Genomic DNA, 18,308 nt, shown 5'->3' with positions numbered 1-18,308 from the left:
CAATGCCATTAGCCAAGCAAGTTCAAACAAGATAACCAAATGATTACATCAAGGTAAGAAGCTTCTGCACCACTAAAGGAACAATGACTAGAATAAAAAAGATACTCCATGGGGGAGAAGGGGTAAAAAAGACACCTCATCCAGTGGGAGAAAAATATTCCACCACTCATCTGACAAAGGGTTAATATCCAAAACACATACCACACAGGTAAAACTTGACAACAATAGAAACCCCAATCACATCAAAATATGGGGAGAAAAGATGAGGAAACAATTCCTTAATGAAGACATATAGATGTCCAGTAGGTATATGAAAAAATACTCTCCATCATTTGTCATCAGGAAAGTTCAAATCAAAACAACAAGATCATCTCACACCAGTGGAACTGGCACACATACAAAAGCAGAGAAACAACCAGTGTTGGTGTGGATGTGAGGAAAAAGGATCCACTGCTAGTGTGAATGTCGACTTACAAAGAGCTTCAGCCTATCTGGTAAACAATATGGACACTTTTCAGAAACTACGAATTGAGCTTCTTGTGACCCAGAAATTCCATTCTCAGCATCTATACTAAGAGCTCAAAAATATTATTTCAAAAAGATGTTTTCACCTTCATATTCATTACAGAATTATTCACAACAGCCAAAAATTGAAAATAATCCAACTGTCCAAGGACAGATACACGGATAAACAAACTGCGGTATATGTACACAATAGAATACTACTCATCTGCTACAGGGGAAAATGAAAGCATGCAATTTGACTTTATACGTAAATGCTCTGTTGACTAGGGATATGGCTCAGGGGTAGACTACTTGCCTTCCGTGTGCATAGGTTTGATTACCAGCAACACCCCATAAAATGCCAAACTTCTCAGTTAATAGTCAACTTTTCATTTTAGTTGTATTTGTTCAGTTAGATTTTGGGACTACACCAGCAGTGCTTAGGGGCTCCCAGCTCTGTCCCCAGGATTTACTCTTAGAGGTGCTCAGGGGACTACGTGGGGTGTTGGCATATGACTTCAGGTCTCTTACATGCAAAACATGCGCTTCAGCCTGTTGAGCTATCTCTCTAGGCCCATTTTCATTGCATTTGAAATATGATTAAATTATAGACACTTCACTTACCTAAAAGAGGGAGTAAAACTGGATAGTTGTATGGCATCACAAAGAGGTTTACACAAGTTAATGTTGTACTGGCTTTTAAATAACCAAATGGATATCCAAGTTCATTATATTTTCCACTGCTAGTAACAAATACCTGATAACACGAAGCAATATATAAGCATGACAATAAACATTTTTATGTAAAACCAAACTCATAGCAATATTCCATAGTGACATCTATGGCACAACGTAACTATAATATAAATTTACATAGCCTTTGTTTATGTATAAATATATCAAACTGAATAAGAATGTTAAGATTGCAATTCCTTCGTAAATTAGATAAGAAATGAACTGATCACCACTCAATAGCCATTCAGAGAGCACAGGCTGTATCAACAATAATCAGATATTTATTTGGTTACCAAATGGAAAATAAGGCTAAAATAACACCATGTGATAACAGCCTATTAAAACAAACTGATTTCTTAAAAAATACAAGTGGTAACCAGAATGGAGATTTTGAGGGGAAAAAGAACATGCAATTAAAAAAACAAAACTCATTTAAAGAATTGCCCTAACATTTCTCATGTGTACTACTAATAAGCATTGCTGTATTTCTCTATGCCTCTACCAATTTATTCATTTTTTCATTCTACAAATATTTTCTAAGTAACCTATTATAAGAATGACATGATGCTATTGTTCAGTCTGGAAGTCAAATTCTTTTGTCAATTGAAAGAGCAATAATTCAGTATGGGGGCCAGAGCAATAGTACAACGAGTTGAGTGTTTGCCTTGTAACTGGCCAACAAGAATTCAATCACCAATATCCCGAATGGTCCGCTGAGCCCCACCAGGAATGATCTCTGAGCCAGGACTAAACCCTGAACACCACTGGGTGTGGCCCAAAAACCCAAAATATATTTCAATATTAATTTAAATATTAATTTTAATTTAATCTGGCTATTGGGCCGGAGCGATAGCACAGCAGTAGGGCATTTGCCTTGTGCGCAGCTGGCCTGGCCTAGCTGGGTTTGATTCCTCCACCCCTCTCAGAGAGCCCGGCAAGCTACCGAGAGTATCTTGTCCACACGGCAAAGCCTGGCAAGCTACCCGTGACGTATTCGATATGCCAAACACAGTAACAACAAGTCTCACAAAAGAGTCGTTACTGGGCCCACTCTAGCAACTCTAGCAATCTGGCTATTATCTTATTCCTTACTGAAATTCTTGATTTTATATATATCAGTCTCTCTGCACTTGATATGCTGGGTTGGAGTCCTCTAGTTACCAGATTTTCTGTTGTTCTCTGACCCAAGTCAGTGAACTAGCACAGGATTTCAGGGATCTAGATTTTTTCAGAGCCTTTTCCAAAGTCCTGCAGCAGGATCATTTAAAACTAGTTAAATCCTGATATTAAACAGTCTATCTGCGTTCACCTAACAGCTCATTAATTCTTGCTGTATTTAGTTAATAGCTAAGAATAAGTCTTTCCTACATTATTTATAACACCACAAAACAACCACAAAACAGAGAGTTTTGCTAAAATATGCCTCCTGTATTAGATTTTGTCTCTTGATCTGAGAATAGATATAACAGAAATATATATATGTGTGTTTATATATATGTTATAAATACATAACAGAAATAGATAACTATAACAAAACATGTTGAACTCCCCCTATAGTATTTCCTTAGAGTACATACTAGAAGATAGGAAAATAATCATAAAAAAATAAAGAACCTACAAAAAAAGAGCTGATGCCTCTTTATCTTTCCCTTCCCCCTCCCTCCCTTTTTTCTTTCCTTCCATCTACCCTTCCTTCCTTCATCCCTTCCTTATTTCCTTCCACCCCCTTCCTTTGAGTCTGCCCAAATTTCTTTCACCCACAGATTTTAATAGAATCTGGGGACTCGAAGGACTCATTAGAGACCATCTAGTTCAGACCAAGCAAGCATCCGTTCCAAGGCCATATAGAGTTAGAATTCCTTTTCCAGTTTTGCTTTTGCCAAATTTTCTGACTCCTGGCTCATCTTACTATGTTTTTTCTCCTTCTAATTCACTGCATTAAACTCACCCTAAACTAAGATAACATAAAATATAGAGAAAAAAAAATGACATATTTGAGGGAGTGGTACAGAATATGAGAGCAATATATAAGTTACTTTGGGAACAATTTACAAGGAATCTGCTATATAGAAAAGGGGATTATTTGGGGGGAAGCATAACTTGTGATTTTATTTTCCTTTATTGAACATATTTTTCAACCTATAAATTCAAACTTCTTATCTTGATTTTTGGAAGAGTCCTCCCAAGTGATGCTTCAAGGAGCCCAGGAATCATTCCTAGTGATTCTTGGCCAGCCAAGGTAGTGGCCCAATGCAAGGGCCCAAAGATATGGTGATTCTCAGGCACTAAAGTGGCAGGTACCACTATGGCTATCCTGGTAGTGCTTGGGGAACCATGTTATTCCAGAAATTGAACCAGAGTCAGGCCCATGCAAGGCATTCATCCTAAACTCTTTATCTCCTGGGTCCCTCATATCTTGACTTTAAATTAGCATTCTATAACCTCGGTATCTACATCTCCAACATATTTTGGTGAATTTTAATGATTATAAAATAGATTAAAAGATGGATTAAAATATATAGTTCAATAAATGCTCACAAAGCAAATGAACATTTGCTTTTTTTTTTGAGTCACACCCAGTGATGCTCAGGGATTACTCCTGGCTCTGCACTCAGGAATTACTCCTGGCGGTGCTCGGGGGACCATATGGGATGCTAGGAATCTAACCCAGGTCGGCCACGTGCAAGGCAAACACCCTACCTGCTGTGCTATCGTTTCAGCTCTGCAAATGAACATTTGTAATTAGATCACAGATCAAGAAATAGCACATGAGGGTTAGAGAGATAGTACAGCCGATAAGTAGGGTGCTTGTCTTGCATGAAGCCAAAAGAGAGTTCAATCCCCGAGACTCCATATGGTTCCCTATGCCCCACCAATATTTATCTTTGAGTGCAGAGTCAGGAGTAACTCCTGAGCACTGTCAGGTGTGGCAAAAATACCCTCCAAAAATAGCGCATGTCAGAAAGCTTCTCATGTCATTTTCTTGTCAATCATTACCCTGAATACCCTAGATACCATTATCCTGATTTTTTTCAGAAAAGATCTCCCAAGTGGTGCTCAGGAGGCCCAAAGGACCACTGTAGTTATTCACCAACTGGGCCAGTAGTTCAGTGCAAGGACCCAAAGACATAATGCTGCTTGGACACTGCTGTACTGGGGATTATCTTGCCACCTCAGTGGCAACAGAACTGCACTGACAGTGATGCCAAGATCATGTGGTGCTAAGAATCGAACCTGAGTCTAGCATATAGTACACATACATCCTAACCACTGTACTATCTCTAGTTCCCCACTATCCCAACTTATAACAGAGTAAATCAATTTGACCTCTTTTTTGAACATGAGGTAGAATGACAGAATATTTTGATATTTTGCTTCATGAATATTTACTTTCTTGCTTTAATTCTATTCTTTCCTCCTCCCTCCTACCTGGTTTTAGCATCTTTTGAAAATTCAACTTAAGGGTAAGTAGATGATTTTTATTAGCTTAAGAAAACTAATAAAAATAATCTCCTTGAGTGCTCCTTGCTAAGCAGAACCTTGAAATTGCTGATTGCTATATGGTGCTATAGTTTTGAAATGGAACGAACAACCTTACAACATTGGATTTCCTTATATCCAAATAAAAATGCCATGGCTGCCACATCTGGATTTTTACAAATTCAAAGCAAAAGGTGAATCCAATAACCAATCAACAAATCCTTCTGGCATAAGTCTAATATTTCGAAAAGCCACAGTATTCACATTTGCCTATGCTTTTGCCTAACTAAGTAAAATACACCCTACACAAACCAATGTGGTTTGTACTACTGGAAGAATTTGATTACATTACACTAACACAGAAAGTAGTTTCAGGGATTATGGTTTTTGCCAAAAATATTCAATACTTTAAATATGTCAAATTGAGTGCTGAAAATCTTGCTTCAGTTTCAAAAACTAGAGCTAAGCACATTAAAATACTTTCCTCTAGAGATTCTAAACCTAGGGACCCTGGTTGAATATCAGAGGAGTGCTCCAAATGTAAAAATGTACAGTTTTTTTTTTAAATCAGATTCTACCTCCTTAACATCTTTACATAAATCTAAAGTTAGATTCACATAATTCTAAAATTATCTGCTTGGTCCTATTTGTTTATTTGATAGCTTTTGGGAAATGGGAGATAACTGTTTGGGGCCATATCTTGCAGTACTCAGGGGTTCTTGGCTCAGGAATGAGCCCTGGTAATGGTCAGGGAACCAAATGTGCTTCTGGAAATTTGAACCAGTTTTAAGATCTCTGCCATCACATGCAAAGAAAGTGCCTTACTCCCAGTGATAGTACCTTATTGTACAATCTTTTCGGTCCTATTTGATAGCTTTTACAAAAAATATTAACAGATTCAACTAATTATTTCTCTTTTAGACTTATTTAAAGAACTCCTGAGGACTGTAGGGAGAGGCTAACTCAAGAACAGAACACCAGCGGTATGATATCTTGGATTTGATTCTTGGCATCTCTTCCAAAGATATTTTCCAGACTCCCGAGTAGTTACAGAAACAGTTGGTTAACAGATAATAAGGATAAGTACCTGCCAGCAGGTATGGGGAGACTTTCGTTCCAGGATGTACTGAGTTAAGGGTGAAGGTTCAAGTTCATATTTATCAAAGGGAAGTTTGTCAATTACCATTGGCTCACAGTCTACACAGGAGAATCTCACAATAGGATGAGATGTTCGTGGAGGCTAAAAAAAGAGAAAATAAGGTCTGTTATCAAGCAAGCTTACAATTCTGGCAATTCTGCAACCTGCTTTGTGTTTTCTTAAACCACCACTGAAATACAGATTAGCGTTTTCAGAAGGAGGGTCCCTGATCACCACCAATGGGGGAAGGAAGTCATATTCTTTCTTTATCTTCACCCTCTAGTTTGGCATTGGGAAAAGAAAGAATACATTCTCACACTCACAACTAGAGATTCAGTGATGAAAAAAATTGCATTGAATATATTTAAGGATTCATTATGATCTATAGGATGAACCTTGAATTTCCAATCCATCTTGTAACCTCTAAACACTACTTGCCATTTATTCCTATGAAACACAGAGTTAGTATTAGTGCATACTATGTTAGGGAAGAAGAAATAAATCCATAAAACTTTCCAATATGGTAATTACTGAACTAGAGCCGCTAATAGGATGAAAATGTTTAAAATGTCATGGAAAGGATAAGAAAGCTAGAGATAATGAGTGAGTCACGACTCTAGGAACCAGTTAAATTGTTGTTTCTTTTCTTTTTTTACCAGCTGATTTTTCTCTGTCTTTATCATGGCATATACACTTCCCTTGAACAGCTGTTTTGGGAATTCTTTTGGTTTATTGCAAACACATGTGTGCCTCGTTTTAGCCTGTGGGAAAGGAGAACACTGAGAAGAAAAACTGGTGGCAACATGGCACTATGGAGACCTAAGGAGATAAGACAAGCCAAGGAAGAGAAGTAATTCTACCTACTCTTGTTTTGGTGAAGGGGAGGGACACATCCGTCGATGTCCAGGGATACTTCTTGCTAGGTGTTTGGGGGATGTTCCTAGCAGTTCTTGGGAGACCATGTGGTAATGGGGATCAGTATCAGGGCTTCTGCATATATAAAGTATGTTCTTAGCCTGTTTTACCTGTTCTTACAAAAATTCATTGTTTTTTATGAGTTCATAATTCATAGTTAACATGAATTTGACAATACTTTATCTTTTGTAAGAGGGAAACACTCATGTACCTTCATCACTTAGAAACCTCTAAAATGTTTTGGTGTTCTGGGGTACCCCGGACGGGGGTGGGTGATGTCACTCACCACCCCAAGGGACCCAGCCCTGGCAGCCGAAAACCTCCAAAACTCAACCACAGCCACGCTCACGGCTGCTCTCCACACGCTTGGGCTAAGCCTCACCCACGAGTGAATCCACAGAAAACCCAGATCTGTGGGACTTGTGACTGAAAACTCCAGGTTCAATGGAACCTGGAATAGGTGATCTCCCATCTCCCCCTGTTTCCAGCAACTTGGTAGTCACACCCACAAGTCACATCTGGCTGGTGCCAGATAATCTCATCAATGGCCATGATCCAGAGACTTGTAATTCTATCAAGAAGAGAGCATAAAATGACCATAGCCATGCCGCTGGACCCTGTACCAGGCTGTTTCATTTGGGGCACCCCAGAAGGGGGGCGTTGAGTGAGGCCTTCCCCGCCACAAGGGACCAGAAGCCTAAACCTTCCAGAACTCAACTACTGCCATGCTCACGGCCGCTCTCCACATGCTCACCCATGAGTGAACTTATTCCTGGACCACATGGCCATGAATACCATGTGGTCTTATCTCACACCACTCATATTCCAAGAGTAGCACACCACATTTGATGGGGTTTAAAGTAGAAGGCAACCAATCTTGGAAATATATTTTTACAGATATATATATATATATATATACATATATATATACACACACATGCACACAAGGTTCAACATTTAACAGCATGTTAGTACTCTCTTATTGAAGGGCTTAATGGCCCCTGGGTGAAATACAACAATCTTCACACACTTTCATCTAAGAAAACTTTTTGGGGGCATTTTCAGTCTCCAGTGTGAGACTTTGTTGTTACTGTGTTTGGCATACCGAATACGTCACGGGTAAGCTTGCAAGGCTTTGCTGTGCTGGCGAGATACTCTCGGTAGCTTGCCGGGCTCTCCAAGAGGGGCAGAGGAATTGAACTCAGGTTGGCCATGTTGGCTGCATGTAAGGGAAATGCCCTACCCACTGTGCTATCATTCCAGCCTCACTGTGCTATCGCTCCAGCCTGTTTTTATAAAGTAGTTCACAATATTTGATTACATTTAATATTTGAACACAAATCCCACCACCATTACACCCTCCCACTACCATATTTCGGATGTTTCCATCCCAAACTCCAACCCCTGCCCCAAAGCAGAAAAAAATTTATTTATTTTGTATTGTTTGTTATGAATTAAATCTACATATAAATGTTATGTATAATAAATAGAGCAATAAAGACATGTGAAGATACATCAAAAGCAAAAAAAGAAGTAAATTCACAATGAAATATTCACCCATCTCCATGGGATAGTGGAGGAGATTTACCCTCACCCATATCAGGGGATGAAATGGTTCTCTTCAGTCTTATATTCAGATATTTTTTGTGGGGAGGCACATCAGGCAATACTCAGAGGCTACTCCTGGTTCTGTACTCAGGAATTACTCCTGAAACTGATCAAGGGACCATATGGGATGCCAGGATAAAACCCAGGTTGGCTGCATGCAAAGTAAACACTGTACCTGCTGTACTATCAATCCAGCCCCTTATATTCAGATCTTTTATAGCCACCCCTGAAAAATTCAGGAGCATTAAAATCCAGGAGAAAATGCAGTTCATGTTAGAAATTTCTCAAAGACCAGGAAGGTATTAATCTGAAGGAGTAGTGATCTCTTTAGAACCCACCTCCTACACAAGAAGGATTGCTTCGATCTTTCTATATAGGTGGGAAGACGATCATAAGAGGGGAGGAAGGTGATAAGATGATAATCCCTCCTTTCCCAAATGCCAATTTACTTGTACTAGGAGAAGCTACAATATCAAACCCTTTTGACCAAAGATAGTCAACAAAAGATAAGTCTCTGTTCAGAGATTTTTTTTTCTATTACTGCTTCATTACCTATCATTGTTAGGTACATGGCCAAAAAACACAAGTCTACTGATTATAAAACGATGAAAAACAGGTTGACAACGCTCCATTTTGTCTAAGAACTCCCTAGGAGGAAGCAGAATGGCTTCTGTTTTGAATGTTTCTAGAACCTGTGCAAGGTGCAAAGTATGTTCTAATTTCCTGAGGATGTACATGAAAATCCATGCCAGCACTTGTCAGACATTGTGTTTACCATGTAAATCAACAAGTCAGCTGCTCTGAAATAAAAAAACAAGTCACAGATTGCAATTTATAAAAAAATAACAATGCTTTAATACTCAAATAAAACAAACCCCATGCAAAGGCAAAAACAAAAACAAAAGATTAAAAACTGCCCAAGCAGAAAGGAAGTCCTCCCTTGCTTTTAGGTAAAAGACAGACTTCCAGCAAGAGAGAGGTGTTCTATAGAATCAGTAGTTTCAAAACTACTTTAAAAGGGTTATTGTAATAAAAAAAAACAAAATGCAGAATTATGTTTACCTTTTCATTTTATAACACTTACTAGTGAAGGCAAATTCTGGTCTGGCCAGAAAGATTCTGGAATTGGCCAATGTCCAACAGGAACACCAGTTTTAGAGTTAGGTCGTACATAAATGAGCTTGTGACAACTATGCCATGGTTGAACAGCAAATGAATTGCTTGGCCTAGATGAATCCATAAGTCCATCTAAACGTTAAACAAAAGACAAGCTAAGGCATGAATTTCTTTTAACAGCTGCTTCTCTTGTACAAATACTTCAGTTAAAAACAAAGTATGAAACAGATTCATGAAAAATGAAAAAGAGCAACTCTACTAGGATTTCTAAATATTCTCTCTAGCAGCATACTTTCATCTAACCCAGCCTGTTTAATCCATCATCCTGTTCCCTTTATCCTTAATCTATTACCCGAATATGCAGTTAGGCAGAAAACTATTGTAAAATTAGTTTCACGTTTTCTGAGAGCTTTACACATAAACACACCAGACCATTATTTTCCAAATTAGGCAAGTGAAATTATTCATTCCCTGGTAGTTGTACATTTTTGCAATCTGACAAAACACATTAGAGACCACATTTAGATAGTCTTTCTATTCCCAATTAGATAAACAGAAGCATTCTTTATTGACTAGTTAGGCATAATAATAACAAACACAAAATAAAAATCATCCAAATCCACTTAAAGGTAGAGGAATGTTGACAGAATGTGAAGTTCTGGAGAGAACAAAAAGCAAATGCATCAAGTAGATTGTGGTCTAATTTGTTTTAGTTTCCTATCCACTATTAAAATTCCATGGAAACTGGGCATTGCACAATGCTGAATAATGTATTCTAGATCCATTTGAATGATTTAAGTTAGCTTTTTGCATTTTTCCCCAAAACAGGGCAAGACAGTTACACAACCTTTAATGACAGGATTCATCAGTCTGAATCATATCTGGAAAATATACATTTAGTGATTTGGGTCACATTTTCCATATGTTCCAGATCATTTTATTACTTATTTAAGCATTTCTTCAGATAAATTACACCAGAGTTACTGGGATGCATGGAGTGCTGAAGACTATATGGAGGAATGGTTTCTAAGAACAAGAAAGAAACTAAACTCACACACAACTGTGAGAATATGTATTTTTCAGAGAAGAGGGTTTTTAACTTCCACACATCACAGACCACATTTAGATAGTCTTTCTATTCCCAAGTAGATGAACAGAAGCATTCTTTATTGAATAGTTAGACATAATGATCCAAAGAAACTCCAAAGAACGCCAGACAAACTAAAAGTGGAGCCAGAAAGAACACTGAAACTATTTGTATAAAACCAGATCCAATAGATTTTTCAATATGAAAGCACCCAGTTTATGTTAAGGTAATGAACACAAAATTATGTATAGAGTAGGTAATTGTTAATAATATAACATATTGTTCCTTTACAATTAATTTGATTTAAAATAGACTGAAGGCTGTCTCTCTTCTGTAAGAGACATTCTTATATTGGAGAACAAAAAATCCCTGAAATTTAAAACAACATTGTGTGTGACTTATGCCCATTTTTCGAGGAAGAAGACCTGTGAATATAAAAAGCAAAAAGGTCAGAAACCACAAGACCCACTACTTCAGGTAGAAATTTTTTTTTGTTTGCTTGTTTGTTTATTTTAAGTGCTGTCAGGATGCAACCTAGGATCTCATGCCACCAGACAGAAATGTGTCGTGTGCACTTGGTCCCATTGCTTCCCTAGGCAACTGCCACTGATTGTGGACAAAGCAAACACAACGTATGACTCAGATCAGATGAGCCTGTGGTATTGATGGGGGCTAAGAATATACATGTATATGTGTCTGTGAACTGATAGGAATGGGAAGAATCAATAGTCTAAGAACAGCAGTCATAGTAGTCTTGCAATGCAGATATGATTTGAACAGGAAATCCCTTCCCCTATAAAAAATAGCTCTGCTTCCATTCATTTTGAGATATTGAAATTTCTGTAAACTTTCTCTTTGAAGGGAAAAGATCTGCAGTTTTAAAAAGTGGGCTAGAAAAGTTCAATGTAGAATCTTATAGAATATTTGCACTTCTGAAATAAGCACCTCACAATCTCTTTTTTACAGTTGGCAACAAATGCATTATATATAGAGACAAAGAGAGACAAATAGATGCATCTGTACTAGTAAGAGAAAACCAGATCACTAGTTAAGTGTCACTCCACTGTGAATCCCCAGATATTTTATGAACAGTGAGGTGAACAATTTCAGTAGCATCCTGAGAGTGGGACCATGAATGGACAGGGAAACTTTTCTTAGAAATATTTAGAAATTAAAGTTGTTAGAAATATCCTCCTAACACATATGCTTAGGCAATATATGAAAATTAGTTTGTGGGCAGATGTTTGCAAGCATTCAAATATGTGCATAGTGAATACTATTACAATTAGCTTAACGTCTTTCCAATCTCAGATCATTATTCTATAAACCACATTATGGTAAAAAAATGTTCTATACAATACCTTCTCCAGTAGGAAGTGGATCAGGTCCTGTTTTTTCGAAGTTAATAACTACACCACTTTGAACTTTTTGAACTAGAGATTCTAAACATTGATTCAACATTCTTTGTGTTCTAACACAGTAGGAGCGACCTACAGCAAAAGAAAGAAAATAGTAAAATTCTCATCAAATAAAATGATATCTAATAATACAAACATTTGAAAAGCTAATATATAAATTGAAATAGTCTTAATTACACTGCCAGTAAGCATCACACTAGAAACTTAAGCAGCGGAGTTAAAATCTTTTGAAAGAAAAAAGTAAGATTGGATGTGAGAAACTACACACAATAACTGTATAAATTCTTCTTTTATTAAATATTGCCAGTACCTCCTGTAACTTCACACATCTGTGTGATGGCAGATTCATCAGTTGGTACACTCCCCAGTTGCTCTGGTTCAGTAGGAGCCAATCCAGGCAAACGCAACACCAGGGCAAACAACCTTTGATCCCAACGAAAAGGTTCTTTGGTTAGTTCACTCCCAGGCAGAGGAGAATTCAAAGGCAGATGAAGCTGATAAGGCAAAATTTAAAATAATTGATCATAACAACCCATGTAAAATGAATTAAGAGTTCACTTTTCCTTCATTTACTCCACAAAATAAAGCAATGTCTCAAGAATTACCAGGATGGAAGGTTTGATCAAACTTATTCTTAACTGGAAATGTATGCCCCCCACAGAAATAGCTGCATGTCTCTGCCATTTTAATGCAATTGAAAAAAAAAATGAAATCTCACCTCTTCTTGAACACCAGCGGTACTTGTTAACTTATTTCCATCTGTGATAGTAATTAAAATAGATGGTTCTAAAAAGAATGGATTTCTCCCCTAAAATATATTTAAAAAGCATTAGAATCGTGCAAAGTAATAAATTTGTATTTAAACTTTTACATTTGCTTTGCCAGGGAACTCTTAAGTGTATGATAAAGTCGGCCTGGATAAAAAAGAAAATACTAGGGATTAGACTAGGTGGGAAACAAATTAACAATTCCTGACGAGGGAAAAGTCAGGATAAACTGAGACAGTCTCAGAATTCAGGCATTTCCCAAGTATCATCAAAGAAAGTTATTATAATGGCAGCACCCATTCTCCTGTCAAATCCTGACACGGATAGGGAACATTAGTAACTTATACCTACCGCTTGAAGAGTGACTGTGAGCATCTTACAGTAGGAAAGAAATATGGTAGCAGCAGCAAATGCTATTCTGCTTTCCCCTATTCTAAAGCTTTAAAGTGAATTAGCTGGGGCAAGGGAATTAAAGACTCTGAAAGTTTCTCTTCATGTCACTATTTCTCAGCAACTTATTTGTCCCATCCAAATGTCTTAATATTTTATGGGTAGGCAGTTGAAAACATTTTAGGATCAATCCACATACAAGACTGAAAAAGGAAGAATGTATTTTTAACATCTGTATTGTAAAAATACAGGTTATTGAAAGTAGCAGAAAGCTTCATAAGCATGCCCCAATCTTATATCCTTACCCCAAGTCACCAAAATAAATTATACTCACTCAGAAAATTTTTACCTGTCCATAATTGTCTATTCCAGATATTAATCTATTGAGATTTAATAAATCAAATGAGGATCTTAGAGCCTGACCAAGAGTAGTCAGTCCAGAAGCCTGAAGATTTTTTAGTTCACTCATGAATGTTGCATGGTTTTCCTTCCAACCAGCCTGAAAAGCAAACATTTACAAATTCCAAATTATAAAATGAACAATATATAATGTGTAAGCAACCACTAAACAGCCAAGAATCAAACTGCTAACAAATTAATCTTTTCTTATTAAAATTATATTTTATATTTTGACTGATCAAGGGCTGGAATGATAGCACAGTGGGTAGGGTGTCCGCCTTGCACACAGCTGACACGGCTGATCCGAGTTTGATTCTTCCGCCCCTCTCGGAGAGCCTGGCAAGCTACCGAGAGGATCTCGCCCGCATGGCAAAGCCTGGCAAGATACCCGTGATGTATTTAATATGCCAAACACAGTAACAACAAGTCTCACAATGTTACTGGGCCCGCTTGAGCAAAATTGATGAACAACAGGAGGACAGTGACAGTGGCTGATCAAATGGAACTTAAGCAAGCATTCAGTTCCAGATTCCCTAGAGTTTATGATTAAGAGTAAATAAAGTCATTGTATAATTGAAACCCAAGCACAAAAATTTGTAAATCTACAACTGTACCTCATGATGTCTCACTAATTAAAAAAAAAGGAAAAAAAGAGTAAATAAAGAACAATGAGTTTGTCCACTACGGCTGAGGGGCTCTGGCTAAGGAGTTCTAGTTTTGTATTCAGATTTAACTAAGCCTAACAGAAGACCTCAGTCATTTGTCATTTACCCTAGCTTGGCACTGATGCCATCTATGGACTAAGAGGGAGAGTAAGGAGTTACTTCAGTTATTATTATTATTATCATTTTGGTTTTGAGGCCACACACAGGGCTTACTACTGGCTCTGTGCTCAGAGGTCACTTCTGGTGGGGCTCAGGGATCAATGTCTGTCCTGAAAAGCAAACCCAGCAAAACAAGTTCTCTACCCACTGTACCATCTCTCTGGCCAAGGAGTTGTTATTTTATCAATACATTTCACTGATATAAACAATTAGCTACTAATAGGTCTGAATTCGATGGTTTCTTTTCTAGTCAAGAGTCTTCCGAGCAGTATTTTCACTTTAAGGGGGAGGAAGAAACAAAAAACAGTATTGGAAAAGATGCAACATTTCCTGGATACCCTCAGTAGTTATGAACAACAGCAACTAACCAAAGAACGAAGGTGAACAACCTACATGCTTTGATGGACTGGTTTGTAGAATAAAAGGAAGTTTCACGCTGATTGGTCAATGATAGCTATAAAAACTTAGCAGAATGCCAAGAGGCTGAAGAAGATGGCAACTATTTGTAAGTCACAGAGCAGGCTAGCGGGTGAAAGGACCAGAAAATGTAGCTTTGGAATTTATTTGGACAGAAATACAACCGAATCTTGGTCATCCTGATAAAAGCAATGTGATATGCTGAATGCAGAAGTTATGCCAAACCAGCTAGTATAGCAGGGGGGATGGAAAGCAAAAACAAAAGTACATAGATAAGTGAAATAATTTTAATTTCATGCTTAGCTTAAGGCACATTTTCATTAGTCACACAAATGTATTTAGGGATTATCTTTTCTAGTTACACAGTCTTCTGGAACAAGCTGGGTAAGTAAAATAACTTCGAGGAAGAGGAAGGACAGACTATTTCTGTGCCCCATCACTGAGTAAACCTGTTGGTTTTTTAAGACCTAATTTTCCTTATTTGAAAAATAAGATGATTAGATTAGCAGGAACACAGTGTAAGGCTAAGGTGACACAGATTTGAAGAAGAGTGACATTCACACGGTATTTAATGCAGATGGCATCCCTCCCCCACTGAACAGTACACAACTGGCAAAACCAAGCAAGACCAATATGGATCTAGTTAAGGTGCATTCAAATCTGATGGTCTGTATTTCTGTGGCATTAAAGATGTGCTTGGTTTTAAAAAAATTATTCCTGGATCAGTAATGAAGCTCAGGAATAGCACGTGAGGCCCTGGGTTCAAGACCTGGCATGGGGTGAGGGAGAAAGAAACCTTGAACCTATAGGTCAGATTATCTAAAGGCAAAGCCCTTCCATATTTCCCATGTGTTCCTATGACTAGACTGTATATAACTAGACAAACTAAACCTTATTAAATTAAATATTATGATTTAACTTTTCCTTATCAAATATATATCTAACTCAAATTAAAATGGGCATAATCCCTGTGAATGTACCATACATTGAAAAAGTAAGTTAAAAATTTATTAGCTTGGTAGTACGTTGGCAAAAACGCCTGGTTGTTAGCTTAAGCTAACATACATCAAAGCTTACCCAAACCTACCTTAAACATTCTCAGAACACAAACATTACTGTACAAATGGGTAAACTCTAATAAAAATTACTCTTTTACAATAAATGGTTGAAAATCACAAAGAGGTGCTTTGTACATGTAATGAGATGAAGCAATATTCTTAAAATGCTGGGAATGCAGAACAGAAAGCCCACATTTACTGTGATCAATACGTCTTAGATACTGTAACTAAGCAAAATGATATATACCAAAAGCAGGTCCTCAAGTAAGTTATTTTGTTTAATGTTGGCCAAGATTTTTTTCTCACTGAGGTTATGAGGAAATGATGTTACTGAAGGAGCTGCTGTCCGCATAGAGTTTTGGCTGTCTGGATTCCAGCATGGCTGTGTAGGAGCTGTGGTGCTCAGTCTCATAGTAGTGTATGGCACTACATGTGGTTAGTGTTAAAAACATCAAAATCTAAAGTATCTACTCAATGAGTATCATTTTTACACCATGGTAAACTAAAAAATATAAGTCATTCCATCATAAATTAGTAACCAGCTATACCAGAGATTTCCAAACTTATTTGGTCTACCACACCCTTTTAAGAAAAGAAAATATTTACTCAGTGACCCCTGGAAAGTAAACAAACAGGAAGTACCCCAATTGCACCAGACGCTAAGATGATCTTTCCTGCGCGCTCTCTAGGAGGGGAGACACGGTATTCACGACGGAAAACACTGAATACCTGCTAATTATCACACCAGAAGTCAAATTTTGCCTTCTTTGGAGAAGAGAAAGGCATGAGCTAGGAAAGAGTAAAGTATAGATATTTCCCTTATTTATCCAATAAATTTTTATAGGCCAACTGTGCTGTGTTGGGAAGAATACTACATGTTTGGCGTATATAAAATAAGTAGTTGAGAAGTTTCTTGAGAAGTTTCTGCCACAAAGTAATAAGGAATGCAGATAAGGAGACTGAAAAAAAAAACAGCAATCAGAGAGTCAGTGAAGATTTCAAATGGAAGATAGGGTATTTGAGGAAGCCTAACGGTATGCAGAAAAGATCACACAATTCCCCACACTGATGTGAAGAGTGGAGAGAGCAGATCAAGGGAAGAAAACAGAGTCCACCAAAGGATAGGGCTTCGTAGGGAACTGCAAGTAATTTGATGATCATTGTTCTGGGTACAGAGCATATATCAGGCTGATAAATTGGGCTTTGACTATAAAGTGCTTTGTACATAATGCTCAGTAGTTTGGATCTTATCTGTTGACCCTGGGAATGTCTTGAGGTTTTTAATTAGGAGAGTAGTATGATCAGATCTGTATTTTAGCAAGATCGTTCTGCTGGGAGTTGCAGAATAAATTGTGGGGTGGAAGGGCAGCTGAAGCTTGAGGCAAGGAAACTGGTTTGGAGAGTGTTGCAATAGCTTATGAGAAAAGTGATGAAAGCCTGGGTTAAGGCGGGGGGGTTGCAGAGGAGACTTTAGAGAAATATTTCAGAGGTATAAGTTGTAAGGATTTAGTAACTAATTAGAAAGACAAGTGATGAAAAGAGGGTCATACATTAGGTTTCTGACTTTGGACAACCTGTAAGTAGTGGGGTCCCTCACCCAGAAGTTAAAACATGAAGTCTAATTTCTTCTGAAGTTACTCACTTAACAGTCTTATTTCCATATCATAAGTATATAGTTTATTGACAGCAAGCATTGAGATCCTGTGAGCTACATGATAGTTTAAGACATGAGTAAAGAAAACAGAATGGACAACTTGACTTGGTAAAGCGTGGGGATAAGATTGGGGTTCCACTTGAGCAAGCACCCTGTAAATTACCAGTATTTAAAATAATGTACCCTGGTTGCTGGGCTGGAGGAATAGCACAATGAGTAGGGTGTTTGCCTTGCAAGCAGTCAACATGGCCGACCCGAGTTCGATTCCTCCGCCCCTCTCAGAGAGCCCGGCAAGCTACCCAGAGTATCTCGCCCACACGGCAAAGCCTGGCAAGCTCCCCGTGACGTATTCGATATGCCAAACACAGTAACAATTGTCACAATGGAGACGTTACTGGGCCTGCTCGAACAAATCAATGAACAACAGTGACAGTGACAGTGGCCCTGGTTGCTAGTGGTCTCACTAACTGGTATTTCAGAACAACTTCTCTTTTAAAAGGTTCCCTAATAATATGAATTGAAAGAAAGTTATGAATAATTTTATGCATTTAAATCCTTGGCATTCTAGGTATTTTCTTTGTCAATTAAAATTATCTGCAATGAATTGGACAATAAAATCGCAGGGTAGGGCGAGAACTTTGAACACTGTTTCTACTTCAGTGCTCTAAAGTGCTTGAGCTACATTTATGACCAAAAGCAAGACAGGAAAGTCCAGCATTGATTTGGCAGACAATAATCATTACAGAGTCCAAGGCATATGGGTGGGGGGGGGTGAACAGGATCAAAGCAGTGTGTGTC

The 18,308-nt window shown here is 37.9% G+C and overlaps 1 protein-coding gene across 4 annotated transcripts in view; it reads right to left on the bottom strand.

Moving 5' to 3' along the window:
• LOC130038324 (integrator complex subunit 6-like) overlaps nt 1-18,308 on the bottom strand; it is an 87,843-nt gene that overhangs the window by 46,864 nt on the left and 22,671 nt on the right. For 2 of the 4 annotated variants that reach the window (XM_056130221.1, XM_056130222.1), the window contains exons 3-9: nt 13,508-13,657; nt 12,720-12,809; nt 12,312-12,495; nt 11,945-12,073; nt 9,465-9,628; nt 5,807-5,959; nt 1,129-1,261 (exon numbers count right to left, since the gene is read on the bottom strand). In XM_056130221.1, the coding sequence (XP_055986196.1) occupies nt 1,129-1,261; nt 5,807-5,959; nt 9,465-9,628; nt 11,945-12,073; nt 12,312-12,495; nt 12,720-12,809; nt 13,508-13,657 (1,003 nt within the window). Of the gene's footprint in view, nt 1-1,128; nt 1,262-5,806; nt 5,960-9,072; nt 9,181-9,464; nt 9,629-11,944; nt 12,074-12,311; nt 12,496-12,719; nt 12,810-13,507; nt 13,658-18,308 lie in introns of those variants that run through there. The other 2 variants (XM_056130223.1, XR_008794663.1) reach the window with 2 other exon arrangements.

The sequence above is a fragment of the Sorex fumeus genome, unplaced genomic scaffold (genome assembly GCF_029834395.1).
Source record: "Sorex fumeus unplaced genomic scaffold, SorFum_2.1 ptg000075l, whole genome shotgun sequence".
NCBI classification, from domain to species: domain Eukaryota; kingdom Metazoa; phylum Chordata; class Mammalia; order Eulipotyphla; family Soricidae; genus Sorex; species Sorex fumeus.
This window is presented reverse-complemented; position numbering and strand designations above follow the sequence as displayed.